Source organism: Camelus dromedarius, chromosome 20 (genome assembly GCF_036321535.1).
Source record: "Camelus dromedarius isolate mCamDro1 chromosome 20, mCamDro1.pat, whole genome shotgun sequence".
NCBI lineage: Eukaryota > Metazoa > Chordata > Mammalia > Artiodactyla > Camelidae > Camelus > Camelus dromedarius.
Window position 1 is genome coordinate 25,161,102 of NC_087455.1, and position 24,902 is coordinate 25,186,003.

A 24,902-nucleotide genomic window follows, 5' to 3' on the forward strand; every position below is an offset into this window, starting at 1 on the left:
TAAAGTAAGCTACTGGTTACGATACAGGATCAGGTATCAAAAATCCCAAGAAATTAAATTCATTGTGACTTTAGATAGCTTACTTTCTGATCCTGTGGTTTCTGCATCAATATGATATTCCTTGACCTCACAAAACTGTTGTTAATCACTGTTAATGTTTTAAGAATCCCAAATGAATGAAGCAAAGTAAATAAAAAATAGTGTCTATATTTTGTTCATACTTTTTTTTTCTGAACTATTTTGCTTTCTGTTTCTTATTAGACCTATTTCTTAATGAAAATTAGACTATAATTTCTCTAGAGTCCAAGTTAGCTACTCTGGATATAAGATACACCCCAGGAAATAAATTATATTTAGGAAACAAACATTACACTGACAGCAAGTAATCTAATAATTCTTCATTTGACATGCTATATATGTAACTCCTGTTTTTTAAAATACATACATGTGAATGTATGTGTGTGTGTGTATATACCTATATATGTGTATATGTGTGTGTATATACACACATATATATTTTTTTTTCTGAGTCTCTCACTTAAAAATATTTTCATGGTGAAAAACCTAACTAAAATTTCTAACTTTAAACAAACTCAAGAACTGGTTGAATCACAGTTTTTTTGTATAGCATTTTTAAAACTAAATCTTATCTTCACTTCCTTGTAGTTTATTAGAACATAAAATCTTAGAAATGGAGGGAAAGCACAAAGAAGAATTAGACACCTTAAAGGAAGAGAAAGAGAATCTTCAAGGCTTGGTTACTCGTCAAACGTATATAATCCAGGAACTGGAGAAACAGTTGAACAGAGCCACCAACAATAACAGTGTCCTTCAGAAGCAGCAGCTGGAGCTGATGGACACAGTGCATAACCTCGTCAACCTCTGCACTAAAGAAGGTGGTAAGAATTTCTTACTCTCTTTGGTATAGTAAATAATTTTATTTCATATGGAGCAAGTAAATATTCAGTGTAACTTTCTAAGTTGCATTAATTGCTGTGTAGAAGCAGCAAAAGAACTTTATTCTTAGAAGTATTTCATGAAGTTTGTATTGACAATTTTCTCATGTTTTTAGCTTTAGAGAAAGTATCAAAGTCTTGAATTTGCAAATTCACAATATCTTCTTAAAAGAACTTTCTCACTTCTTTTTTTCTTGGTATTTTTAGCCTTAGATAAAATCTACTATATTGTTATGGATAAATAACTGGTATTGTGGTGTTAGACACTTAACTATACAGGATAGAAATTAGTCAATGTTACAGATTAGTTTAGAGTGCTGAGGAGAATTTTAGGACAGCTCCCATTTTAAAACTATTTCTTTTGTAGAGGAGGAGACAGAAGAGTTGCCTGCAGAGAAAAGGAGATATGGGTGTTCCTATTAACAATTATGAGGGAGAAAAAATATTTGTTATTGAAAGTCTGTATCAAGATTACTTACACAGTCCTGTGCAGAGAAGACCTAACCTAAATTATGTGCATATAGGCCCATTCGTGGATGTCTTCATGACAGTGGAAATGCAAATTTTTAATATTACTACAGTTTCTTGAGCCATTTAACCATTGGGATTATGGCAGGCCTTTGACCTTTTAGAAGACATCCATCTATCCATCCATCCACCCACCAATTATTTAATAAATGCCTCTGTGTGCACTTGTCTGCTTCAAGTAGAACCTCTCCTGAGCCTCTGGAGAACTCTTCAAAGTTTGGAGCTTAAGTTCATCTTCTGTAGTTCTGCTGGCTAATTAGCCTTTTTCTGAGTGAATGTACAATGGTAAATGGCGATGACTGAAAGAGAACACCACTTACATTGGAAAGTTATGGTTGTCATTAAGTTGTGGCTTATGTGATTGTCCATTCAATGGTTCAGTGTGCCTATGCAATATAAATAATGTAGAGGCTCCTTTAATTTAATAGTATACTTGAGCTATATGAAAAAATAGCTCAATTCCATACTTTCATATATAGATATGAATATAGAGGATAACGCCACATTAAGTGCTCTTGTTTTAAAGACATTTCACATTTCTCTATTACACTCCATTACCTTCAGTTATATCTTCTTTAGATAGTCTAAACAAGCCCTTAATATACTTTGTAAAGGATATTTTTTAAACAGTGAGTTCCCAGAGCTCCATTTGGGTGTGCTCAGAAATGTGATTGGGAAGGAAAAAACCTGCTAATCAGTCAGAGACTGCCAAAACCTTGAGTTAGAGTCCACTGGAAGGAAAGAATGGTAGAATTTTGCCAGAGAATTTTAATAGAGCTCATGAGTATTTAGAAATTAAGTATTAATATGAGACATATCTATTCTCATATTAAACCAAATATATTTGGACAAAGACTAAAAACATATTTTTCTTATCATCCTGAGACTTAATGTACATGGAGTGGAGTAGTTTTTCTTTTATGATGTTAGAAATATCAAACCCTGGTGATTCTCACAGAGCTCATATGTCTGCCTACTTATCGCAGTTTCACTTCTTTTCTGAATATTTGTCCAATAAATATGTCCTTAAACTTTTAGAGGTGGGAGGGTGACTTCAAAATTAAAATTCCTGGCTAGGTTTGGACTTTGGGTGCAACATCAGACGGTGAAACATCTGTTCAATTCAAGAAACATTTATTGAACGATTATGGTGGCACTCTTGATAGATGCTACCTATAGCAGCCTCTCAGGGTGTGAGAAAAGTAACTATGACTATTTGGTGATATAGCATAGAATATATCATATTATTTACTACTGACACAGAAATACTACTGAGACAGAAATTGTCCAATACTTCAGGCCTCTAGTTATATTTTTTCTTTTTAATGCTAAAATCCTAAAATAAATCCTGATTTAACTATAGAATTTGCAGTCCTAATGTAAGCCTATTGCCCTGTTATCCAATGGGTTCTGTACTCTCATAACCATAGATTTTATTTGCTTCTTGTTAATCTATTTATTTTATTTAATCCCACAGTTAAGTATATTACTAAGTACTTGGTCATTTAAGAACTCATAAGAGACACATAAATGGAAAATGCCTCTCACCAAGTTTTCCATCAAGATTTTAATTCTCTGTGTATCTTCAGTTTAACTGGCACCCTAGTCTTTAGGTATGGTGAATTTAAAATTTTAAATGACTAATAGCATAATACTAGATTAAATATCAGCTACTAAAATAAACTTTTATTTTATTCTGATTCTAAAACACATAAGTAAAACCTCTCTCTACCTTTATAACCAAAAATTCATCTATCAAGTAGATTTATTATTTATCAAAGATTATACATAAATTTTCTATTTTTAAATTTAAATATATGCAAAATTGCCTAAATCAATACATCACAATAAATACATCAATTTTCTAAAATGTATATTTTAAAAATACAAAGGTAGTCTTCTGAAAGATTTTCCAAAAACATTATAAACTATGTCATAATCCAAAAAGCCAAAAATGTTTAACACCTTTATTGTGGTATGACTCCTGTACAGTAAACTATATATATTTCAGATGTACAATTTAATGAATTTTGATAGATGTATATATACACCAATGAAACCACCACCACAATCAAGATAGCTGAAATTTCCATCACTCCCCAAGAAATGGAAATTTCTAATTCCTAATTTATCCCTTCCCACCCCGTTTACCCGCTGGTAACCATAAGTTTATTCTCTATGTCTGTAAGTCTGCTTCTGTTTTGTAAAATAAGTTTATTTGTGTCCCCAAAAGCCAAGCATTTTTATTGACCTTAAGAGTCCTCTAGTTCTGACTTGACTCAATCAGTCATTTATGGAAACAACCTGAATGTAATACTAGAAGGCAAGAGAAAAAATTTCTAGTGTTTTTTTCTGTCACTAGCAACTACTTTAATCTTTATGAAACTGTTTCATCATTTATAAAGTCAGTATAATTGTATCAATAATAGGGAGAGGATTAAATTAGATACTGCATATAAAAATAAAAACACATGACATAGTGATTCACTAAACATTAGTCCTTTCCTTTTCCTCCAATCAACAAGTCAGCTAAATACAAATTTATTAAGTGTCATCTGTAAGTGAAATTTCTTTCTTAGAAAATGTCTGAATACAGTGCTGTACAGTCATCCAAACCCCTTCTCTTAGTGTCAGTTTTCTAATCTTTAAAATGGAATCATAATACATACCTGATGAGTTTGTGGTAAGAAGTAAAACAGGTTTGTACAAAACACATAGCATCAGTGCCTATTCGTAGTAAATGCTAAAAAAATTGTAGCTATTTTTATGTTTTCTGAAGTGCTTGTAACTCACGAAAGTTATATGATAAAAGCATTCCTAGGAAGTGTTAGCTAGAAATTTATTCTTTCCCCAAACATGTATTTGGCCCAGGAACTGTAAATCTATCTTTGCATATAGGGAGTATTTTTGCTTAGTTTCACAGAACTTTTCCTACTAAAACATCTAATGTCATGAGATACATCTAAGCCAAGTGCAATTAATAAACACATTTTCCGAAATAATTCAGTAAACCTTCCTCTTCTTGTTCTGAACAGGCAATAGTGGTATCTTAGGCAAATAGTCATTACAAACTGAATTGCATCTCTTTTGTAAGACTTCAGGTAACACATTGATTTTTGTCCAACCTTTGTTTGCAAATACTGGGTCACATTTATTCTTAGTAACATTACTGCTAAAGAAATACTGCTCTCAGTGTTACCACAGAGTCAAAGCTTAGCTGATTGCCTCATGTTTTTGGCATTCATAGTCATTGTGGGAATTAAATAAGTTACATTGATAATGGCATGGAAACAAGATTTGGAATTCTTTGGAGGAGGATTATCAGGTACAGTGACTATCCACATTAAGCAGTCATCTCTTTCAGAGGTGATTAAAGCATTATCACGTGCCTTGAGCACACATGAGACAAACATTGTATTGTATGATCAAGAATTTAATTACTAACAAACCATAAAAAAGAAGAAAGAAAAAAAAATGAAAAGAAAGTAGTATTTAGCCTCCATTATAAAATTACATTGGCTGACTGGCTTGCTGTCCAAATCAGCTTGGAACACACTCCTCCTACACCAAGATATGATTCATAAATTTATCATTCATTCAAAAATTAGTTATACAGCAACTATTGTTTCAGATTCTCTTCTGGGGATAAGGATAGTCATCCATTTTTTTATTTTAAAAATATTTGATGAGTTTCTATAATATGCCAGAAATTGTTCAGACTGCTGGGAAGAGCGAAAAGATATACTGTCTGTGGCTTCAAGGAAACTAGAATTTGGTGGGGAAAGAAACTGGCAAACAATTATATTCTATAGTTTGCTAGAGGTGAGGCCAGGGTGCCAGGGACTAATGAAACACACAGGAGGAATATTAAAATCATGGTTAAGACAGAAGAATGAGGAAAGAATCCAGCATCTGTAGAGTCTTCTTAAGGATTTTGTTGAATGCTTATTATAATTCAGGTATTGCTTAAGCTTTATGTTTATTAACTTAGTCCTCACAGTAACAGTATGAGGGAACTACTACAGTTAGCTCTATTTTATAAATTCTACAGGCAACTTGAGTAATTTGCCCAAGATTACATAGCTGGAAAGGGTTGATCGAGGATTAAAACTTAGGCATGATGGCTCTAATGAGGAAATAGTGGCTCAGTCTTCAAAATGAAGGAAGCAGAGGCTACTCCAGAGAGCATAAACAACATGTATGTTTGCTCGGAGTCACGAGAATGAGTGTGGGGATGTAAACCTAAATGCATAACCTAATTCTCAGAATCAAAGGTAGCAGAACAGTGAAAGATGAGGTTAGAAAGGTAAATGGGGGAGATCAAAGTACCTGCATTTTTCCATGAAAGCAATAAAGAGTCATTGTCAATACATAAGGACAGTGGTGACATTTGCATTTTAGAAAAATCACTCCAGTCACAATATGGAACAATGTATTGGAAAGTTGATAAGCTTGGAAACATAGGGACTAGATGGATGTTTTTTGCTATTATTAAAATATTAACAAACATTTAGTACAAGCCAATCTTCTGAGCCCTTTGCATATATTAACTCATTTAATTCTGATAACAATTCTATAAGTTAAGTGCTATTATTAACCTTATATGACAAATAAGGAAATTAAGCACAAAAAGTAAATAATTTCAAAATACTACACTGCTAGCAAGTGAGCAAGCTGAGATTTGAACCCATGGAGCCTGGTTTTTGAGTCTACATTATCCACTATACTATGATGGGGAGAAAAGATAGAATTGATGGTGGTTTTCATCCATTTCTCAAAAGGATCTTCTAGGAGGGAAATGCTGAGGTCAGGACCAAACCAGGACACATGAAAGGCAGGTGGAGGGGAAATTTGTGAACAAAGAAGAATTAGAATCAACAAGAAATTATCACTTATTAGATGCAGAATCAATTATATTTATAACTCCCAGTTTTCTGGGTTGAGTAACAGAGGGTTTTGATGATATTCCTCAAAATTAGCAACATGTGAAGAGAAACAGGCTTAAGGGGAAAAACTTGGCTTTGGGGAGACTGACTAAGGTATTTGTGGGACAATTAGAATCTGGAAGGCAGGGGACTAGGAGTCTGGAATTCAGGAGCGAAATCTGGATGACCATATTAGATTGGTGTGTTCTTAGAGGAGACAAGTGGTAAATCCATGCAGCAAATGAAATCATTAAAGATGCGTATAGAGCAATGACTCAATCATTTGCAGGGGTGGGGGAGGGAAGGTTATAGATAAATTGAAGAATCTGATAAAACCTAGCCTACCTTTCTTTCCCACTTAATACGAATACCCAGGTGCAAGTCTATGTACAATTTTAGAGGATTTAGAGACATAAATTACAGAAATACATAAAATATAGAAATTACATACTATATTATGAACCCATTTAAAAATAATAAGAATGTAAAATCAAAAACAGAAAATTGAGAGTTCTTTAAGGGGCAGATAAAAAAGAGACCAAAATAAGGGTTACGGCAGGGTGAAAAGATTGTTATGAAGGGTCTTATTTTAGAGGCAAATAAGCAGGAAGGTCAAATGTAAAACCAGACTGAGGTAAACTTTGAAACTGGGATGTGAGCTTCTGTAGGGAGAGTTTGAGTGAAGTGTAGGGCTCAATTGCATAGATGGAAGACTAAAAGGAGTAAGAGGAAGTAAGAGCATAACATGTTGTCTACCCACATCCAAGAAACTTGATGTGAAAGAGTAGATAACATTTTGGGGTAGGGAGGCACACAGGGTAGAGAGGAATAAGAGAAACTTAAAAATAAATACCAAAAGACATGAGTATGTTTACATATTTAGTTCCTTAATATGAAGTATACAAATTTCAAATCGGGAGGAGCTTCTATGAAGTTCATTTTAAAGCTTCTTTCACATCATCTGAAATACATAATGACTGCTACTACGACTTTTTAAAGTGATCTAAATTATTTGGTTTGAAGTGTCTTTCCCAGAGGCTGATTGCAGTGGTACGGAACGTTTGATCATTATTTTCAGTCTTCTGGCCTTCTGAAAAGGGGAAATGAGGCATTTGCTTCCTTTCCAGTGCTGAGGGGACATTTGGCTCTGTTCTCAGAATAATTCTACCATCTGAAAGGAATTTACCTCCCATGCAGTGTCTATTGAGTTTGTGAAGTAAATCATTCAGTCAAGGGATGAGATGGTTTGAACTCCTGCAAGTCCCTTGAGTTAAGAATGACTCTTAAAAACATCACAAGTGATGGGAGGAAATTAAAACTTTTTGAATGTCACTTACATAAACATTGATAAAAATAGAAAATACCATTTTTATTGACTTAGTAAAATATTTGGTTTTTCGTTGACTACTTGTAATACACAGTTTAACATTAGATAGAAAGAGAAAGAAAAATACAGGAAGTCATCTGCTGAAACTACAGTGAGCACTTGTTTCCATTTAATGAGGGAAATGTTTTATCTTGACAGAAAATTATATGTCAAACATTTACAATTTCCTTAAAATGAACCACACTTTTAGCACTTCCTTTCGTAAAACCTGATGGCTTAAGGGGAAAGTGACTATTTATTTTTGGAAATGGTGCATTTCTCCTTTTTGATGGAGCATTTTATCTGCCTTTTGAAAAGTCACAATTTCTGTAAAACAAAAAATTGTGTGAATAGCAGATAGCCAAACTAATGATAACAAAATAAAAAATAATACAGTTCTTGACCTCTCCCATGAACTGTTTCTAAACCACATCTTTTGGGGGAGATCTGAAATTTTGTGGTTAATTCTCTTGGAATTAGAGTTTCAGTTTCAGAAACTAGAGTATCTGAAATGCAAAGGAATATCCCTTGGTTCCAGCTGGGCCTGGAAGATACCAGCACTAAAGGCCCTGAAAAAAGAGTGTTGCCTTGATGTTCCAACATTACTGTGAACAAACTCCATTCCTTCTTCTCTCGTGCTTTTATGGCCTGGTTGGCTAAAGCAAAAAAGCGCAAAATATTTTGAATAGAATTTTAACCAAGTCATTTCCTGGACTCATCCACACTCAAGTCAAATTCAACAATTTATTTTCTAAGTCCAGGAACAAAATGGGACAGTGGATACTAATTATAGATAAGCTATGGTATTTTGTACTGGTACCTATAATTATTAAGAGAGAAGTAAGGAAAAAACATTCTGTTAACATCATTCAGTATGTATGCTTCACAGCAACCATAGACTGAAACCCTTATGAAATATCTTATACTTTAAGAGGGGAGGAAAAAAACCCTGAAAAATGTCTCAACTGTACAGTTAGGCTTAAATACATATAAATAAAATGTTAATTTTTAGCATAAGAGTTTTCTTAAAGTCAAAGGAAAAGAAGCCTTAAAATTATTGATTAAAAGCATATTTAGCTTCCAGGGGAACTCATCATTTATTTTCAACTAATGAATACTAACATCATGACTGCTTCTAAGTACATTGGAATCTCATCCTACCACTGGCTTGGGTATTCACATTCTGAATGGGACCATCTCTGGTGAAGAATCACACTAATATGTGAACTATCAAGAAGAGGTAAATAAATCATAAAATTTTTGAACTTATGATGAAGTTAAATCATTAAATACCAATTAAGTCAAACCTCTTTTAATTTTATCATGTCTTTGCATGTACTCATAATTATTTTTAGGTGTGAACATTTTATTTTTAAAAATAGAGTTCCTTTAGAACTGTTCATCTGAACTGTGGGTTTAATTTTAAGTGGAGATTTGGTTTTAAAGGAAGGTTTGCCAGTTTTCACCCCGTATAAGCACATGCAAATGCACAAATAAACAGAATCTCAACCATGATTAATCCAGCCCATGTCTCTAGAACTAGGATTTAGATTGAAATGGTCTCCTCACCAGTGTCTTGGAGCAGCTATGACATATGACATCTAGAGGGCAGAGTATGGTGGTTTAAAACGGAACAGGATTAAGGACAACCGAGTTCTAGTCCCAGCACTGTTGGCAGGTTGCTTAACATAAAAGTACCACACACCTTAGAGTTTGCCAGGCATCCTAGACAACTCGCACATTTATGACCCCTGTCAATCATTCCATATCTTCTCCTGTCACTCATAATGACTGAGGAAACCCAAAGTTCAGAGTAGAACCCCAGGTATACCCCCAGCTGGTAATAATGTAGTGTTCTTCAAGTATATTTCACTACAAGAGTAAGAATCAGAGTGACATACCTATGATGACAGTTAGCCTTTATTTATTTAAAACTTCAAAGTGAAGTGGGGTTTTTTGGGTCAGTTTTCAAAAGCGTCTGGCAACTACTTTTCATGTTTACAGCATTGCCCAAGGAATTTCATTCTCTTTTTAATGGCTTTGGCTGAAATCAATTATTTGTCTACTCATAATAGAGCACAAAAGATGCCTGTTAAGCCTTCCCACATGCGTGGGAAATCTTTTGTTCAAAATCAATATATTCCAGTCAGGCTGAAAACATTACATGGAAAATTAACACACATGAAACACCTGAAATATCTTTGTTAATGAAATAACCTTCTGAACAAATGGCAAGGGTCATGTAACACTCATAACTTCCCATCAGGGTGCTCAAAGGGAAAACACTGGAATGGATTTTATAAAAAATGAATGATCACTTGATTAAACAAAGATTGTATGTAAATCCACTTTCAACTTTTATTAGTCATTTTTTTTCATTCTCATTTCTCAGTGCAATATGCATTGAATATATATTCAGTTATATATGTATATGAGTCACTTCACATTAGCGGAGCATTAGAAAATTCATTTAAATACACTAATAAAACTAAAGTAGAAATATTTAGAATTACATCACATTCCATTGTTCTACACTGGAAAAAATTACCATAAAATTAGCAATCCACCTGTGGCGTAGCAATCTAATACATATCCACATGGATTTAATCATTTATGTACCTTATGCATTATGTACCTTATGTCAATATTATTTAAAATGTGTATATTTACCTAGAATTATACATAATGGGTAAAATACTCTCCAGATAATTAAAATGTATCTAAGTAGCAAAATTTAAGAAAATTTTAAAATATTGTGATGGTAAATTTTCTGCAATGTTTTTATCCTCTCCTCCATTATTCCTCTAAGAGGAGACAATTAAATAAAATCAAAGCTTTTTTTCTAATGATTTAATTCATTGCCATCAGCATGAATTAATTTGCACCATAATAACGTACTACCTCTTGAAAAGTATATAATTTGTCCCTTATTTTATATACTGTCCAAACTATTATCATTTCTTATTTTTGCCTACTTTTTAAAATTTGCTGTTTTTTCCTTACACACAAAAAAATCTTCTAATTATCAAGTTTTTTGTTGTCCTCAGGCATGATTCTAGAAGATGAACACATACACACATACATATGCCCGCTCTCACCTCCCCAACTAGCACTTCCTCTAAATTTGTAGCTTCTAGTAAATATTCCATAGGATGAAGGATCAAGTAATTAGACTTCTGAGAATAATACATAAAACTAATGAAGTAAATCCTGGTAAGCAATACTTTTAGGGTATAGACATAATTAAATACAATATGGTGCCTCAGGGACCTCTTACTTCTTAATCCTCTGTTAGCTTTTGAAATTGTGGGCCATCACTGCTTAGCATTTCTGCTGAGAGCTCCCATCTCCCAGAAGATTCTGTTACCTGTCCTCTCTTCTGTCCTCATCTCAGAATTTTTCTTCTTGTCATTTCTGCCTCCTGTCATTCTTCCCATACTTAGCACTTCCATGAGAAGAGCCTGTATCCATTCATAATTAAGACCTGTGCTGACCCACCTAAAACCTAGGTGGGACCTTGTCAGCTGACATAAATATTGCTGGAGATTCATTCTGTGACAGATGATGTATTGGATTTCTATTTGGGTTGACTTTATTTCAGAAGCTAGTAACAAGTAGTTAAGATTTTTGTCTTCATAGCTAAAGAGTTCCACTACTTATAAGTTTTGGTGAAGTTAGACAGCATCTCAGAGCCTCAGTTTTCTCATATTTAAAAAAATATATGGATAAATCCATCTTTTAAGATATTTGTGAGTATGAAGTGAAATGAAGCATATAAAACACACTTGGCACAAGAAATTCAGAGTTGAGCACATAGTAAGTATTCAATTAATGCTACTTCATTTTATTATGATCATGATCTTTATAGTTCCACCAAGATGATAGCTAAGATTTTACACATTATCGACAAAATATATACACATAAGAATTTAAGTGAGAGTAAAAGCAATTCTTTTTACAAAAATTATAATTAAAATAATAATGCAACAAATAAACAATGTTCAATGTCCCCTTATACCAGAGTTGAGGGGACAATGAGGAAAAGAAATAGTAGATTTTTTAAAAGAAAGCTTTTAGCTATTTAACTAAAGACTTCAGATATAAAGTATTTGCAAATAGAGTACATTATATGTTTGTTATATTTTGACATAGCAACTTATGTATGTATTAAATTAGATTAACCCATATGTAATTGTCATTTTTGTAGGTTAGAGACAATCATGCTGAGCTATCAACCCACATATATTTAGGTTCATATTCATATGTTTTATATGAGATAAAGTACCAACTTTGAAATTTTTAATTTAAAAGCAAAAAACTTTTATGTATTTTTATAGGTATACATATGTGATACGTATTCATGAAATCATTGGTGAGTCTTTTCACCCTCACACCCACCCACAAAATATTGAAATATTTAATATTGCCTACAAACCTTCTTTAATTTTGCTACACCTTTGCAATGCAAAGTATTACATTCTTCCACTTCTAAAAGTCCTTTCAAATCAATTAGGATATGAGGAATGTCTTTAAATGGCCTTTCCACAGAATACCTACACACCTGGCTAAAGAGTAGAGACTAATCAGTCAGTTGTTTGCTTGTTTGCACTTCGTCAGATATACCATTTTATCATTCATATGTTCAGTTACCTTCAGTGACCTATTGTTTTGAAAACCAAGGGTTAGGATCAATTCCTAGTACTATGACCTCCCTAATGCTGACAGCCCAAAACGTACCACAAGGATTATCCTTAAATCAATAACCTGATCTACATACGTTCTGATGTTTGCTAAATACTGGAGAGATATGAACAATTAGCCACATCTAAGATTTAAAAAGAAATATTGAAGAATTGACCCCTTTATAACAAATTACTAGGGGAAAAATGTAGGATCAAGGGCTCTGGCTTTTTATGTTGCTTCTGATAGCAAGGCTAATTACCTTCTGTGTTCTCTACCAGGTTTTCTAAGACTTAGAATTACCAACTCCACATTCCAGGAAGTTTTCTTTTGAGGGTTCATCTGAACTGAAGTGACCCTCTGCCTCAGCTTTCATGGCTCTTCCCTGAAGTCCTAGAGGCAGATACACCATCTGGCTTGAAATTGGTTGGGCAGGTGAAGGGGAGGGCAGATAAAGGTAACAGCTGCTGGAGTCAGCGTCTCAGGTTGCTTGCTGACTGAATGTTGGCTGGTGAAAGACAGACATGCACCTGCTTGGGTCCCTGTTCTTTCCTTTAGATCACAAAGATTTGTTTGTACAGATAAGGTAAAATGAAAAGAATGAATAATGACTCCTTCCTAAGACTTTCGAATTCATTTACTGACATTGGTGTGGGTAAAGCCTTTGAACTGACATACCAAGCTCTTAAAGTTTAGTTCAGATAAGCTTTTTTTTACATGTTTTATTCATTCAGGTGTTAATTTCTTCTGAATAGCTTTCCCCAAGTCTACTTGTCGGAAATAACGTGTTCTCTGTACATACTCCCAATGCACTTGACACATACCTCCAAGATAACAATTGTGTGCATTTTCTCTGTTTGGTATTATATTTAAATTGGTAACATTAGATCGAGAAGCTGTTTCTAGCCATCTTGTGACCAAGTAGAGCCAAAAACAAGTGAGTAAAGAAAAAGATAAACCAACCACACTGCATGAAACCTAATTATGTTTAACCTAAAGCTCTATCCTAGATTATTCAATTACATGATTCAATAACGTATCTTTTTGCTTAAGCCAGCTTGAGTTAGGCTTTTCTCTATCATGGAAAATACTAATCTGGATATAGCTATCCTGAACTATCATGGAAGACCTACTAATGAGATAGATCTTTCTCCTGTCAGACTGTGATCACATTCAGGGCAGGTTGTGATTTTCTTACATCTATATCACCATTGCCTAGAAAAGTTCATGCAAATAGAGGACATTTAGTCAATATTTATTGAATTGGTTAATATGGGATTAAACTAAGAGAGGACAGGATGCTGTCTTTTTAATTGAGAGAACAATTAAAAAGCCTCAGTCTAGTTGTCTTATATTTAGCCTTTTATTAATTTTTAACAATGACAACTGAGGGAGATTAGTGGGATCAGTAAGAGAAAAGGAGAACATAAGTTTTGGAACGAAAGACTAGGTAACGTTAAATGAAATTTGGGGTAGCATGGGGAACTGCTCAAAAGACAAATAGAAATATGGATCCGGAGGTCAAGAGAGAAGCAAACACACAGTGTCAAAAATGCCTCTATCTTAGGAATCATCTGTGTAGAAGTTTGAAGCCATGGAAGATAGTTTGTGAAAAAAGCAGATAAAAAAGAAATAGAGATCCAAGAATAGAATATTGATTGGTGAACATCTATTGGTAGGTGAGGAGAGGAACAGAATCCAGTGAAGAGAGACGAGAAAGGTCAATTAGAGAGGTAGAAAAGGGACTAAGAGAGCTCAACACAAAAGGCAAGGACAAGATAGGCAAGGATACTTCTGTAGAGGAAGAAGGAGGAGGAGACATTTTAAATGGCTTTGATCTTCATAGTAAACCATTAAACAAGGTCATATATAAAGAGTGAGAGAAGACAGGAGTGAGATTTAGTCTTGAAAAAAAGTAGAAGGATTTGAAATACACTTTTCAGGAAATGTAATAAAAGGCCTATTAGAAATGATCAAGGGTTTGAGCAGCACAGAGAATACAGCTGAGTTTAGAAAACATGTATTTGAATGGCAAGAAATAGCCTCACCTTAGTGTTTGCAATCAGAAGTGGGGGTGAGAAAGTAAATAAACATCCTTCCTTGGGTCACAATTTACCCATAGAAGGAGTTAGTGTATGAAATGACAGTGGATGGAGGACACTATTAATTTTATCTGAACTGTTCTTTAATGCCTGACTCTCAGACTGAAGCTAGGAAGAAAGAAAAAGGAGGCTAGGAAGAGGCTGATAGTAATAGTGGGAATCAAGACTCTCAATTAGAAGAAAGACAAACTCATTAAGAATTAAAGAATGGGAGAGGAAAAAATAAGAGTATGTGAACAAAGAAGGAACTTTTAGATGTAAAGATCATTTTTTAAAAATTCATGCTTTAAAACCAATGTATTATTATAACAAGTTAAACCACTTTTACAGGTAGATAAAACACCTCTATCAAGTATCCAGATTGCTTCTCCCTGCTCTGTCCAGTTGATGCTTCTTATATCTTCTTCCATCAGGTTTTCCATATCTGTCTCTTATTTATCTTACATTCCTCCAGGCATTATCTTCCATCTTAATGAATCTCAAGACCTACAAAAATTTATCCTTAGTTCAAACACGTGGAATGTTCAGTAAATTCATCTTCGTTACTGTCTTTCTATGTTTTAAAATGTTTATTATATGTCTAGTTTTATAATATATAATCATAACACTGAATTTCAGAATTCTCCAGTACTTAACAAAGAAAATAGACATTCAAACTGAAGTTATGAGAGTAAAATCCCTGCAATCAACATATTGATATATACATCATATATTATTTCATGTGAAACAATATTTAATTCTTAATTATTCAGATAAAGCTTACAGTTTATAGCACGATTAAATTACCTGGGGCTTAAACAACAATGGTAAGACCTCATATAGTCAGTGAACAAACTAAGTCAATTAGCCAGCTTTGACAAGGAGAGACCACTTCATTATTGAAAATGTGTGTGAAATAGCTTCTCTCTTCCCTCACAACAGCCCCTTCATCCACATCATCCTGAAGAGGAAAAGAAAAGCAGAAGGGAAGTGGCAGAGAAGTAGGAAGGGGAATGTATTCTCCTCACATAACTAAATAAGAGAAGGCAGGAAGTGGTATATTTCATGAGAAGCATTTTCTCCTTAGATAAATGATTTTCTCCTTGTTTTACCCAAAAAAGAAAAATGGGTTTACTGAATTCCTCTTGACCACATTTTCCTGTGTTGTTTATCCTCTCAAGGGATCATAAGTTTTATTTAGTATTTCTTTACATCTCCTGTTTTGTATCTAATTTGGTTATTTTAAACTTTTTAACAGAAGAGCAAGCATTTAGAATTTAGGAAGGTTTTGTTTTAGAAAACTAACAGTCCATTAGCTTAAATAAGCAAGCATAAGTGAAATGCACTGATGTTTTTGAAAAAAAAAAAAAAGACATTTATATAATCCACTGACATGCCCAATGCCATTAAAAATGGCTTTTGAGTATTTATACTTTCATTTTAATGGCTATTTGTATACATTCTGTGCAATGCTTCATCACTATCATGTGAACTGTTAGTCCTCTGATTACTTATTTTGTGTTAATATTGCAATTGTGATGGTGGTGTTTACAGGTAGTTATTACTATAAGTAGGCAAAACCATTAATGCAAACATGAACTGTGTAGAAAGCCATAATGCTATTAAATGTTATAATTCTTTATTTCTATTATAGCAGTGTATTTGACATGAATATTTCATTTGCTTGAAAAATTATTTTTGAAAATTGAAATATTTATATTAAGAAAGTCATTTTTTCCACAAAGATTAGACTGTTTATTTTTAATTACCTATAAATTAGTAATATCATGCATCTTAAATTTAAATCTGGCTAGTATTTTAGATTGTTAGGGCATTTAAAATCAATTTAGAAGCATTGATTTGTAGTGTACCTAGATAATATTATTTTAAAAGACCATTGTGACTCAGAGTGATTGAAAGCAGATAGTTATTAAATAACTAGAGACTTTTAAGGCCAAGTTTATAAAATATTATTACTCTTAATTTAAGAAAAAAGCTAATGAGTCTAATTGCTAACATAATATATATTCATTAGAAAATACTAAATCATAAATATTTTATAAATACATCACCTGTATCTTTACCTAAGAACTACTAAATATGAGTCATTTTTATATTTTGATCTCATTAATAAGAACTTAATAATGAATGAAATTCAGTGAAGGAAATAAAATTTCTCCCAGTAGAGACTGTCTCCAATTAAATTTCTTTTTTCACTTCACTTCTAGCCTTCACTGAGCTCTTCTATCTGTATGACTTAATTTCAGATCTCACTCATTTTTGTTTTTCTATTTGTGTGTCATCTTCCTCATAGTTTAACTTCAGGGCATTAAATAAAAAACAAAGTTCACTTTCCTTTTTGTTCTAGATAGTTAAATTGGATCAGAGAGTTCTTTCAACTTTATAATTACTTTGAGTTTTTTTTTTTTTTAAGTTTCTAGGAGCTCTTCAATATAAAACCACAGAAAAACAGTGCAATCTTAAACCTCCATATTATATTTTTATGTCTGAATTCATCTTTATCTCTTCCTCATCCAAAAATATTTTAGCACTTTTTTCAAACTTTCCTATGAAATATAGGTTAGAACGTTTTAGAAATTTTGCGGAAACACTGACATAATTGTTAACAATTGGAGGTATTACATGCTCAGGTCATTTGTCCCTTGAGTAGATGTTCTGGAAGTTATAAAGGAAAAACAAAATTTAAGAAATTAAACAAAATATTAAAAGTATTCAATTATAAATTGATTTACATATTTTTCCTATAGTTTTGTAATTCTGTGTCACCTCAAATTCTAGTAGTTTTTATGACTGATTTTTCAGTAAATGCAGTATTGACATTTGTTTGGAGGAAATGAAAACTTGCTTAGGAATACTTGTAGTCCATTTGGGAACTAATGGTACTGATACTCACATATTGCAATCTTTTTTTTTTTTTTTTTTTTTGCAGTTTTACTAAAGGGAGGAAAAAAAGAGGAAGAAAAACCATTTAGAGACTGTGCAGATGTATATCAAGCTGGTTTTAATAAAAGTGGAATCTACACTATTTATATTAATAATATGCCAGAACCCAAAAAGGTAAAACCAGAAGTGTTTGTTTATGAGATGTAAAGCAGATCCTAGTTGAATTGCTGAATAATCAGATTGATTTGTGAGCTTGTTAAACTGAAAATATATATGCCTCAGCTCTTTTCTCCCAAAGATATGCTGTTTCCCAGGTCCATAAAAGATGAAAACCCTATTATACAGGCCTCTACCAAACCCTACACCTCCCATCTTTATTTCACACAAAGTTTTCTATTTATTCTCTGCTCATCCCTGGGATGTTCCATTGCTCATATGTGCTTGCCTTGTACAGATTACACGTCGAAGTCACATGTACTTCAAGTGCACGGGGAAGAGTTAGGAACTGTCTTCCAAAGTCCCAAGGACCCAGATGGAACACATCACCTACAGTCCAAATATTGTGAAGAGAGAGCTAGAGACATGTTTCCAGAATCACTGCTCCCATTAGGGTAGAGAAACAAATTCTATCTTAACTTGTAATCTTGAAAGGATTTGCTTTTCATATTTACCTAAAAGAGTGTGTTGGAGGATAGGATTCATCAGTATATTGAACAGGATCCAAAGTAAACTTTGAAGTAAAGAAACACTATCTTTTTACTGTCACATCTCTTTTGTATATTCTTTCTCCCTATTTATTCATTAGATCATCCATCCATTCCTTCATTCAATACATATTAAGTGTATGTCATTTATTTGTCAGTTACTGACCATGGCCATAATATAGAACAAACAGTTCCCAGTGTAGTGGTGAAAACAGATAATTACACAGCTAATTATAGCATACTGTAGAAGTGTAGTCTAGACACTGTTTGAAGCAGGATTCATGGGGAGCTTTGAGGAAAGTCCAGTCTTAACTCTTCAGCATGTAAAAAGCTTTAGCTAGATTCTCAAGACCCCAAGAGGACAGCCTGCCCTTGCAGCGCTTTATCCTCAAGGGATGGAGCAATTTTTCTTCATTCTTTTTCCCACCTAAATTACCAATCCTGTGTCCCCATTTCCTCTGTGTACTGTGCAAATGCTCTTGGAAGGCTTTCCCTGATTTCCTCAAGCAACTCTGCATGACTTTCTCACTGCCAGAGTTCTATGAGGCAAGGTTTTTACCTTTTCATCTTTGATTTCCCAGAATAGTTTCTGGCACATCGTAGGTCCTCAGTAAATATGTGCTGAAATAAATGAGTGAATAAATGACCTTCTGATGATAATATCAAGACTTTTGTGTGGTATGTAGTTACCAAGCCTAACTTAGTCATTTTGATTGTTAGTTTCCTTTGACGGGTAAGGGAAATGAATCTTGGAGACTAGTTGCCAAATATCCCATAGTGGTCAAGAGGGAGAGTCTAGATTCTACCAGCATCCTCTCTGCTGATTTCTATGAGGATTAATGATTTAAGTTAGCTCAGTGTTTTTTCCCTTTTCTGGACAAAAATCTTCTTCTGAAAACAGGCCTTCCATGCTGTCCTATAACAGGGGAGAGGAATGGAGAAAGCGCAGAGGGTAAAAGAGGTGGCAGGCACAGTTAAGTACATTGCTCCCAGAGAAGTTTTATTTCACTGTATTTCATTTTGGGCTTCTGTGCAGAAATTCACTGAATCAAGTGTTTCATGGCTTTAAGAAAAAGCTGTGAAGGTACAATAGTAAGTTTAGGAGTAAAGAGGAAAGGATAATTTATTGTAAAAAGGAGCCTTTTGAATCCTTTGGATCGCATGACACAAAGCCTTCCTACTCTGCTTGCTGATTTCTTAAAATCATGGGTAAGCTTAAATTCAGTTCATATACACGCACAGGCATGTATGTGCACCCACACACTGACACACCATACAGATAGCATGTAAAGTGTGTCAGAAACTGTCGTAGGGGAGAAGAATGGAGCTAGCATAAATACTCTGTGTAGTTTACCTATAGTGTTGCCCAAGACCTGAAAGAAACCTTAATGATTGTCACTTCCCATCTAACATAAATCGACTATGAAAATAAAGTTAACTGAAAATATTAAGCAATCCTCCTTTTAGGAAAAAAAAAAATAGTTCCCTGAGCAGATTGGCAGTAGTATCAATACAGGCCTGTAAGGGGCAATTTTTATCACTATAGAAATAGCCCTGTGTCTCTTCCAAAGGAAGGAGGAGAAATTCACATGTCACTTGGTCAAGATTATCATTGGATTTAGTTTAATTGGAAACAGTAACAGAGCATGGTAAGAGGGTGAGATAACTGACGATAAGGAAGAAAGACTTTGGCCTTCCTCTTGACTTAAGTGTCCATCCCCTTGTTTTATTCTTTTTGATCGCAATTCTTTTAGTCTCTTTTATGATCACAATCCTCTCACAAATAGTAGTATTTTTCTGTTGTGGAGATGGATACTTCAGGCTGATATACCTACACTTTCTGGTAGGCAGCAAATTTTGTTTAAAATCCCTTATTATGTTCATATAGCTCAGCATTAGTAAGAACAAATATTGTGTGAAGTTCCCTGATGTAATTTAGAAACTGATTAATATAATAATTCAAATATATTGTGCATTTGCCAGGTTCTATTCTAAGCACTTTAGATTTATATACTCACTTATTTACTTCCAATAATTCTACGAGCTAGCTGCTCTCATTTATCCCTACTTTAGAAAAAATAACTTCCCCAAATCACATACTAAATATTGAATACAGGCTTTGTAATAAAAGAATCAACTCCAGACCATACGATCTTAACAGGGGGCTAAATAGGATAATTACTTATATTAGTGGTGACTGAAGCTGCCCCACTCAAAATTTTTTATGGGAACCTATGTGAGTGACAAGGGTAGGAGTTTATTGTCAGAAAACTATATTCTGATTATAAGCCATCTCTCTTCCTTTTGCTCTGTAATCTCATTCTCTTCTTATTTTGATATAAATCATTGATGTCCTCTCAATTCTATAAAATGTGCTTGTAAAATGCATCTTTAGGACTTTCACCTGTACAAGTAGATTGTGCTTTGTAGATATAAGGTTGGGTGCTAGTTGTGGATATGCTTAGCAAAAACTTTGCTACTTTAATGCTTGCAGAAGTTCTAGCAAGGGTAAGAAACTCAAGTCAAGCCTATATAAAAAACAAAGCCACATTCAATTATGTATGATAAAAGATATGGATCAGTCAATAAAAGTGGTCTACTTGGCAATTAACAAAAACTATTGATAAGAGTATTAATTTTAGGCAGAGTGAGAGTTGCAAGTATACACAATTGTTATATAGTTATTGTTTTGACTGACATTGTTCTCTGCCAAGAAAGAATGTCTGCTAAAGTTAGAAAAGTATTTTCCTTTCAAATGTGACATGGAAGCCAAGGGCAGTTTTGTACAATTAAATTTTTTCAAGTAGATAGAAAATGAGAATGAGATCATTTATATATTTATTTTTTACTTTTGATATTATTAATGGCTTGTGTCATTTTCCTCTGTGAATTCCCTTCAACACATGGTAGTAGGAAATAGGATTCTTCCTTTTATTTCATGAGTTTCTAAAACTAAATGCACTATAGCCAGCTTAGTTTTATTCAATAAAACAAACCATTAAATCATAGCTCTGATTGTTGTAAAATATTTTTAAAATTGTTTCTGAATTCATAATTTCCCTAATTCTTGGAAAAGGACTGTAACAAATGTGTTGAGTCTTTTTTCTTAAGGTTATGGAAAAATAATTAACATCCACAAGGTTAATGATTCCAACTTGTATGGAACATAAAAGCATAAGAACTATGTGAATCAAATTTCCCCTTTTTGTTTGTGTTTAAATCGTTGTATTATGTTAAAAGGTATTTAATGCTTGAAAGCTTTGACCCTGACTGGGACAGGAGCCAGTTCAATCTTTTCTTGAATAGAGTTAAGCCCAGGTCATATGATCAATAAATGCAACAGAAATAGTAAATGTAGCAGGGCCAAGTCTACAGGAAGGATGCCGCAAGATAGCACAGACCACATCATTTTGGTGAAGGAACTTTTCAAGTCCTTTCATGTTGCAAATCTTTCGAAACCAACTACCTATTTTCTTGAATTTCCTTCATCTGTTAAGCGTAGGCTTTTATTATTCTTCTGACTAGAAATAACATGGTCTTTTTGTGTATGTGCTTGCATGAATCCAACTTCATTTATATATATGCACATATGTATATATGCATACAATAAAAAGTAGCATGGTCAAAGATTAGTGATGCCAATACTATTAACAAGAAGCTGGTAATTGTAATCATAAGGACAGCTTACTTCTATATATTTTGGCTTTGTACATTCCATACTTTTCATAATAAATTATAAATAATAAATTAGATGAAATATTACATATAATACCTTACTATTATATACCTAGAGTATATAATGCATAATATAAATACATAATGACAGTAATGACAAAGCGTATTTTGTGCCAAACACTATTCTAAAAACTCTGTATGCATTGACTCATTTAATCTTTGCAAGAGATCTAAGAGATAGAGAGATCAGAGGTGGGACTTGAACACAGGTAATCTAGCACCCAAGTCCATGCCCCTAATCAATGTGCCATTCACCTCTATTGTGTCTATATTCTACAAATGGCGACTATAATCATTGCTGTTAGTATTGAGTCCTAATAAGAATTGTGGAACATAGATATAACCTCTTTTCTACCCTCAGCTTCCAGTGCAGTAATCTGCCTCAGTAGCTTCTATCGTTTCCCCATGTAGTTCTGACTTTATCTAAGAAGTACGTCCAACACATCTTAATATTTTCAAGTCACTGGATAACTTTGTTTAAGAGGAAAGTTGTCTTTTTTCTAAAATTTGTGAGTAATTTCAAAATGTTAACAAGTGCATAGAATTTTAATAGCAGGTACTAGTAATAAAAAACTATAACAAATAGTTTTCTCTACACACTCTGTATTTATAAATATTATTATTCCTTTCCCTGAGTGTGTAAGTGGATTTTATAGGTTTGGAAACACAGTATGACAAACTTCCAGGCGGTCAATATCCATTAGAAAATTAACATCTGGAAAAAAATTCTAGATTAACTAGTCAAGGTAGGGTAAAATTTAGTTAAAAAAAAAACAAGTGATATCAGTTTCTCCTAACAAAATATTTCCTTGACATTTTCACTTACTCTTATCTATTTTACCAGTAAAATTCCACTTTGGCCACTTGTGTTGAATCACCAACTATGCCCTCTTTAAACTGTGCCATCTGGATTTCATTCTTATAGGAAAGCTTCAATCTCTCTCCTCAAGGTCACCAATGGCTCCTTCATTTTAAATTTAAGTGTGTATTTTCTTAATCTTTCTTTATCTTGACTTCTCTGGAATATTTGATTAAGTTGATCACTTCCCCAACTCAAAATCCATCCCCAGCTCTCATTGCATCCCATTAACCAAATTTTCTTATTTTTATCTTTCCTTATTGCATCTGTAGTTATTCAATAAATATTCATTTAGTGCCAACTGTAGGCTAGGCACTACTCTAGGCACTGGGGACAGCAGCAAATAAAATGAAGTTCCTGACTGCCTAAAGGTATTGATGTCTTTTATCTCCATCAGTTGTTCACCAAAGTCCATTCTTGGACCCCTCCTTTGGCTCCCTCCACACGCATCTCTTTCCACTTTTTCTTTACTTCTTTAAAAATCCATCTTTGTGCTAACAGCTATTGCTTTCACGAAGATTACTCCCAGAATAATTTTGAGTTAGACAGACATGGGATTCAAATCCTAGATCCATTACTTGTTATATTAATAATAACCATTGGTAAGTTGCTGAAGTACTTGAAGCCTTGGGGTAAAATGGAGATAATAATCATACCTACAACATAAGGTTGTTGTGAGATAAATTAAAAAATACATGTAAAGTGTTTAAATTATCTAGCACTTAACAAGCATGTTATTGTTAATGACTATTCTTTTCTAAGTCCCTTATGCTCTTATCCATATTGTTCTCCTTCGGCTACCTCCTGTTAGATCATCTCTAACTGGTCAGTAAACTTGGCTTTTGGATGACTATGCTGTCCCAAACTCTGGGTGTCCATAACTATGATCATTTCTTTTTCTCATATGTAAGCTCTCTTCCTCAAATTTCTTATTTAGATTAATAACTATTATTCTTCAGGTCACTGAAGTTGAAAATTGCGGATTCCTACATCTCCTTAATTCTACAAGAAAAATTTTGAACACTATTGAAACTTTTAGGTGTTTTGAGGACATGATCCATATTTTGTTCATCATAATATCCCCAGTTGTAATACAGAATCAATGCCCAAAAATGCTTGTTTGGTAGAAAATAAAATAATTAAGGACAATGAAGGACTGGCTAGAGGTTACGTTGAGGACAAAGAGCAGGTGCATAAAGGTAAAGGAATTAGTAGAGAGGGGAACCTTGAGACAAGGAGGGGAATTTCAAATTTATAATCTTGGAAGTGGGTCAATTCCTAGTAATGATGAATACATACTGATGGGTGGCTGTTGTCAAACTAGAGTAAGAGCTCTCAGGAGAGCAGTTTGCCTATGTTTATATGTTCACAGTTAAGCATGTATCTCAGAGCTTTTTTCACTCTGAGGAAATATGTGGGCAATTTGTCCGTTGAATGACAGTTCTTGCCATTGTTTTCATACCCTTTGGCCATTTGTGCTCCAAATTTAATGTCTCAGAGAAAACAAGAGGGTTTTTTCTTTAATCAGAGCTTAGTTTTGTGCCCACACAGCCTGCCTGCTGCTGTTGCCTCATATCTACACCTTTAGCCAGCCTCCAAAATGCTTTAGGAATCAATTGCCGGGGGAATGATAGTCTCCATAGCTGAGCCCTTGAATAATCAAGCTGCCACATTCATGCTACATCAATTACAGTGATTACTCTCCAGAGGTAATCCCCTAACAGATATGTTTCTCTCTGTGGGTGAACTCGGGGGGAAATGAATCAGTTCCTAAACAAATACTATTGTATTTAGAATAACTGAAATAAGCCTAAGTCTTTGAAAGATTTGGATAACTTTTCCACATAGAAAAGAAATGCTTCTTGCAGTCAGAAGAAATACAGTATGTCATGTGTTCCTCTTACTGTTTATGGTGAAGATTCAGGCAAATAATGTGTCCTCCATATGCTGGGGACCAAATTTTGCCTCTGATGTAATACTGAACCATCAAGAATAATTACTGTAGTGTGTAAGTATATAGGAGTTAATGTACAATGAAATATGCAATGATTAAATATATATATAATTTTTAAATTATTTATCCTTAATCTTTATTATTATTATAGTCTGATTTAATTAATCAAGATTCAAAAATTCTGAGTCTTACATTTTAGCAATAAAATTG

At 33.6% G+C, this 24,902-nt stretch overlaps 1 protein-coding gene across 3 annotated transcripts in view; it reads left to right on the top strand.

The window, feature by feature from the left end:
- ANGPT1 (angiopoietin 1) overlaps positions 1-24,902 on the top strand; it is a 231,667-nt gene that overhangs the window by 163,641 nt on the left and 43,124 nt on the right. For 2 of the 3 annotated variants that reach the window (XM_031439489.2, XM_010981856.3), the window contains exons 4-5: positions 667-899; positions 17,487-17,614. In XM_031439489.2, the coding sequence (XP_031295349.1) occupies positions 667-899; positions 17,487-17,614 (361 nt within the window). The remainder of the gene's footprint in view (positions 1-666; positions 900-17,486; positions 17,615-24,902) is intronic. The other variant, XM_010981857.3, reaches the window with a different exon arrangement.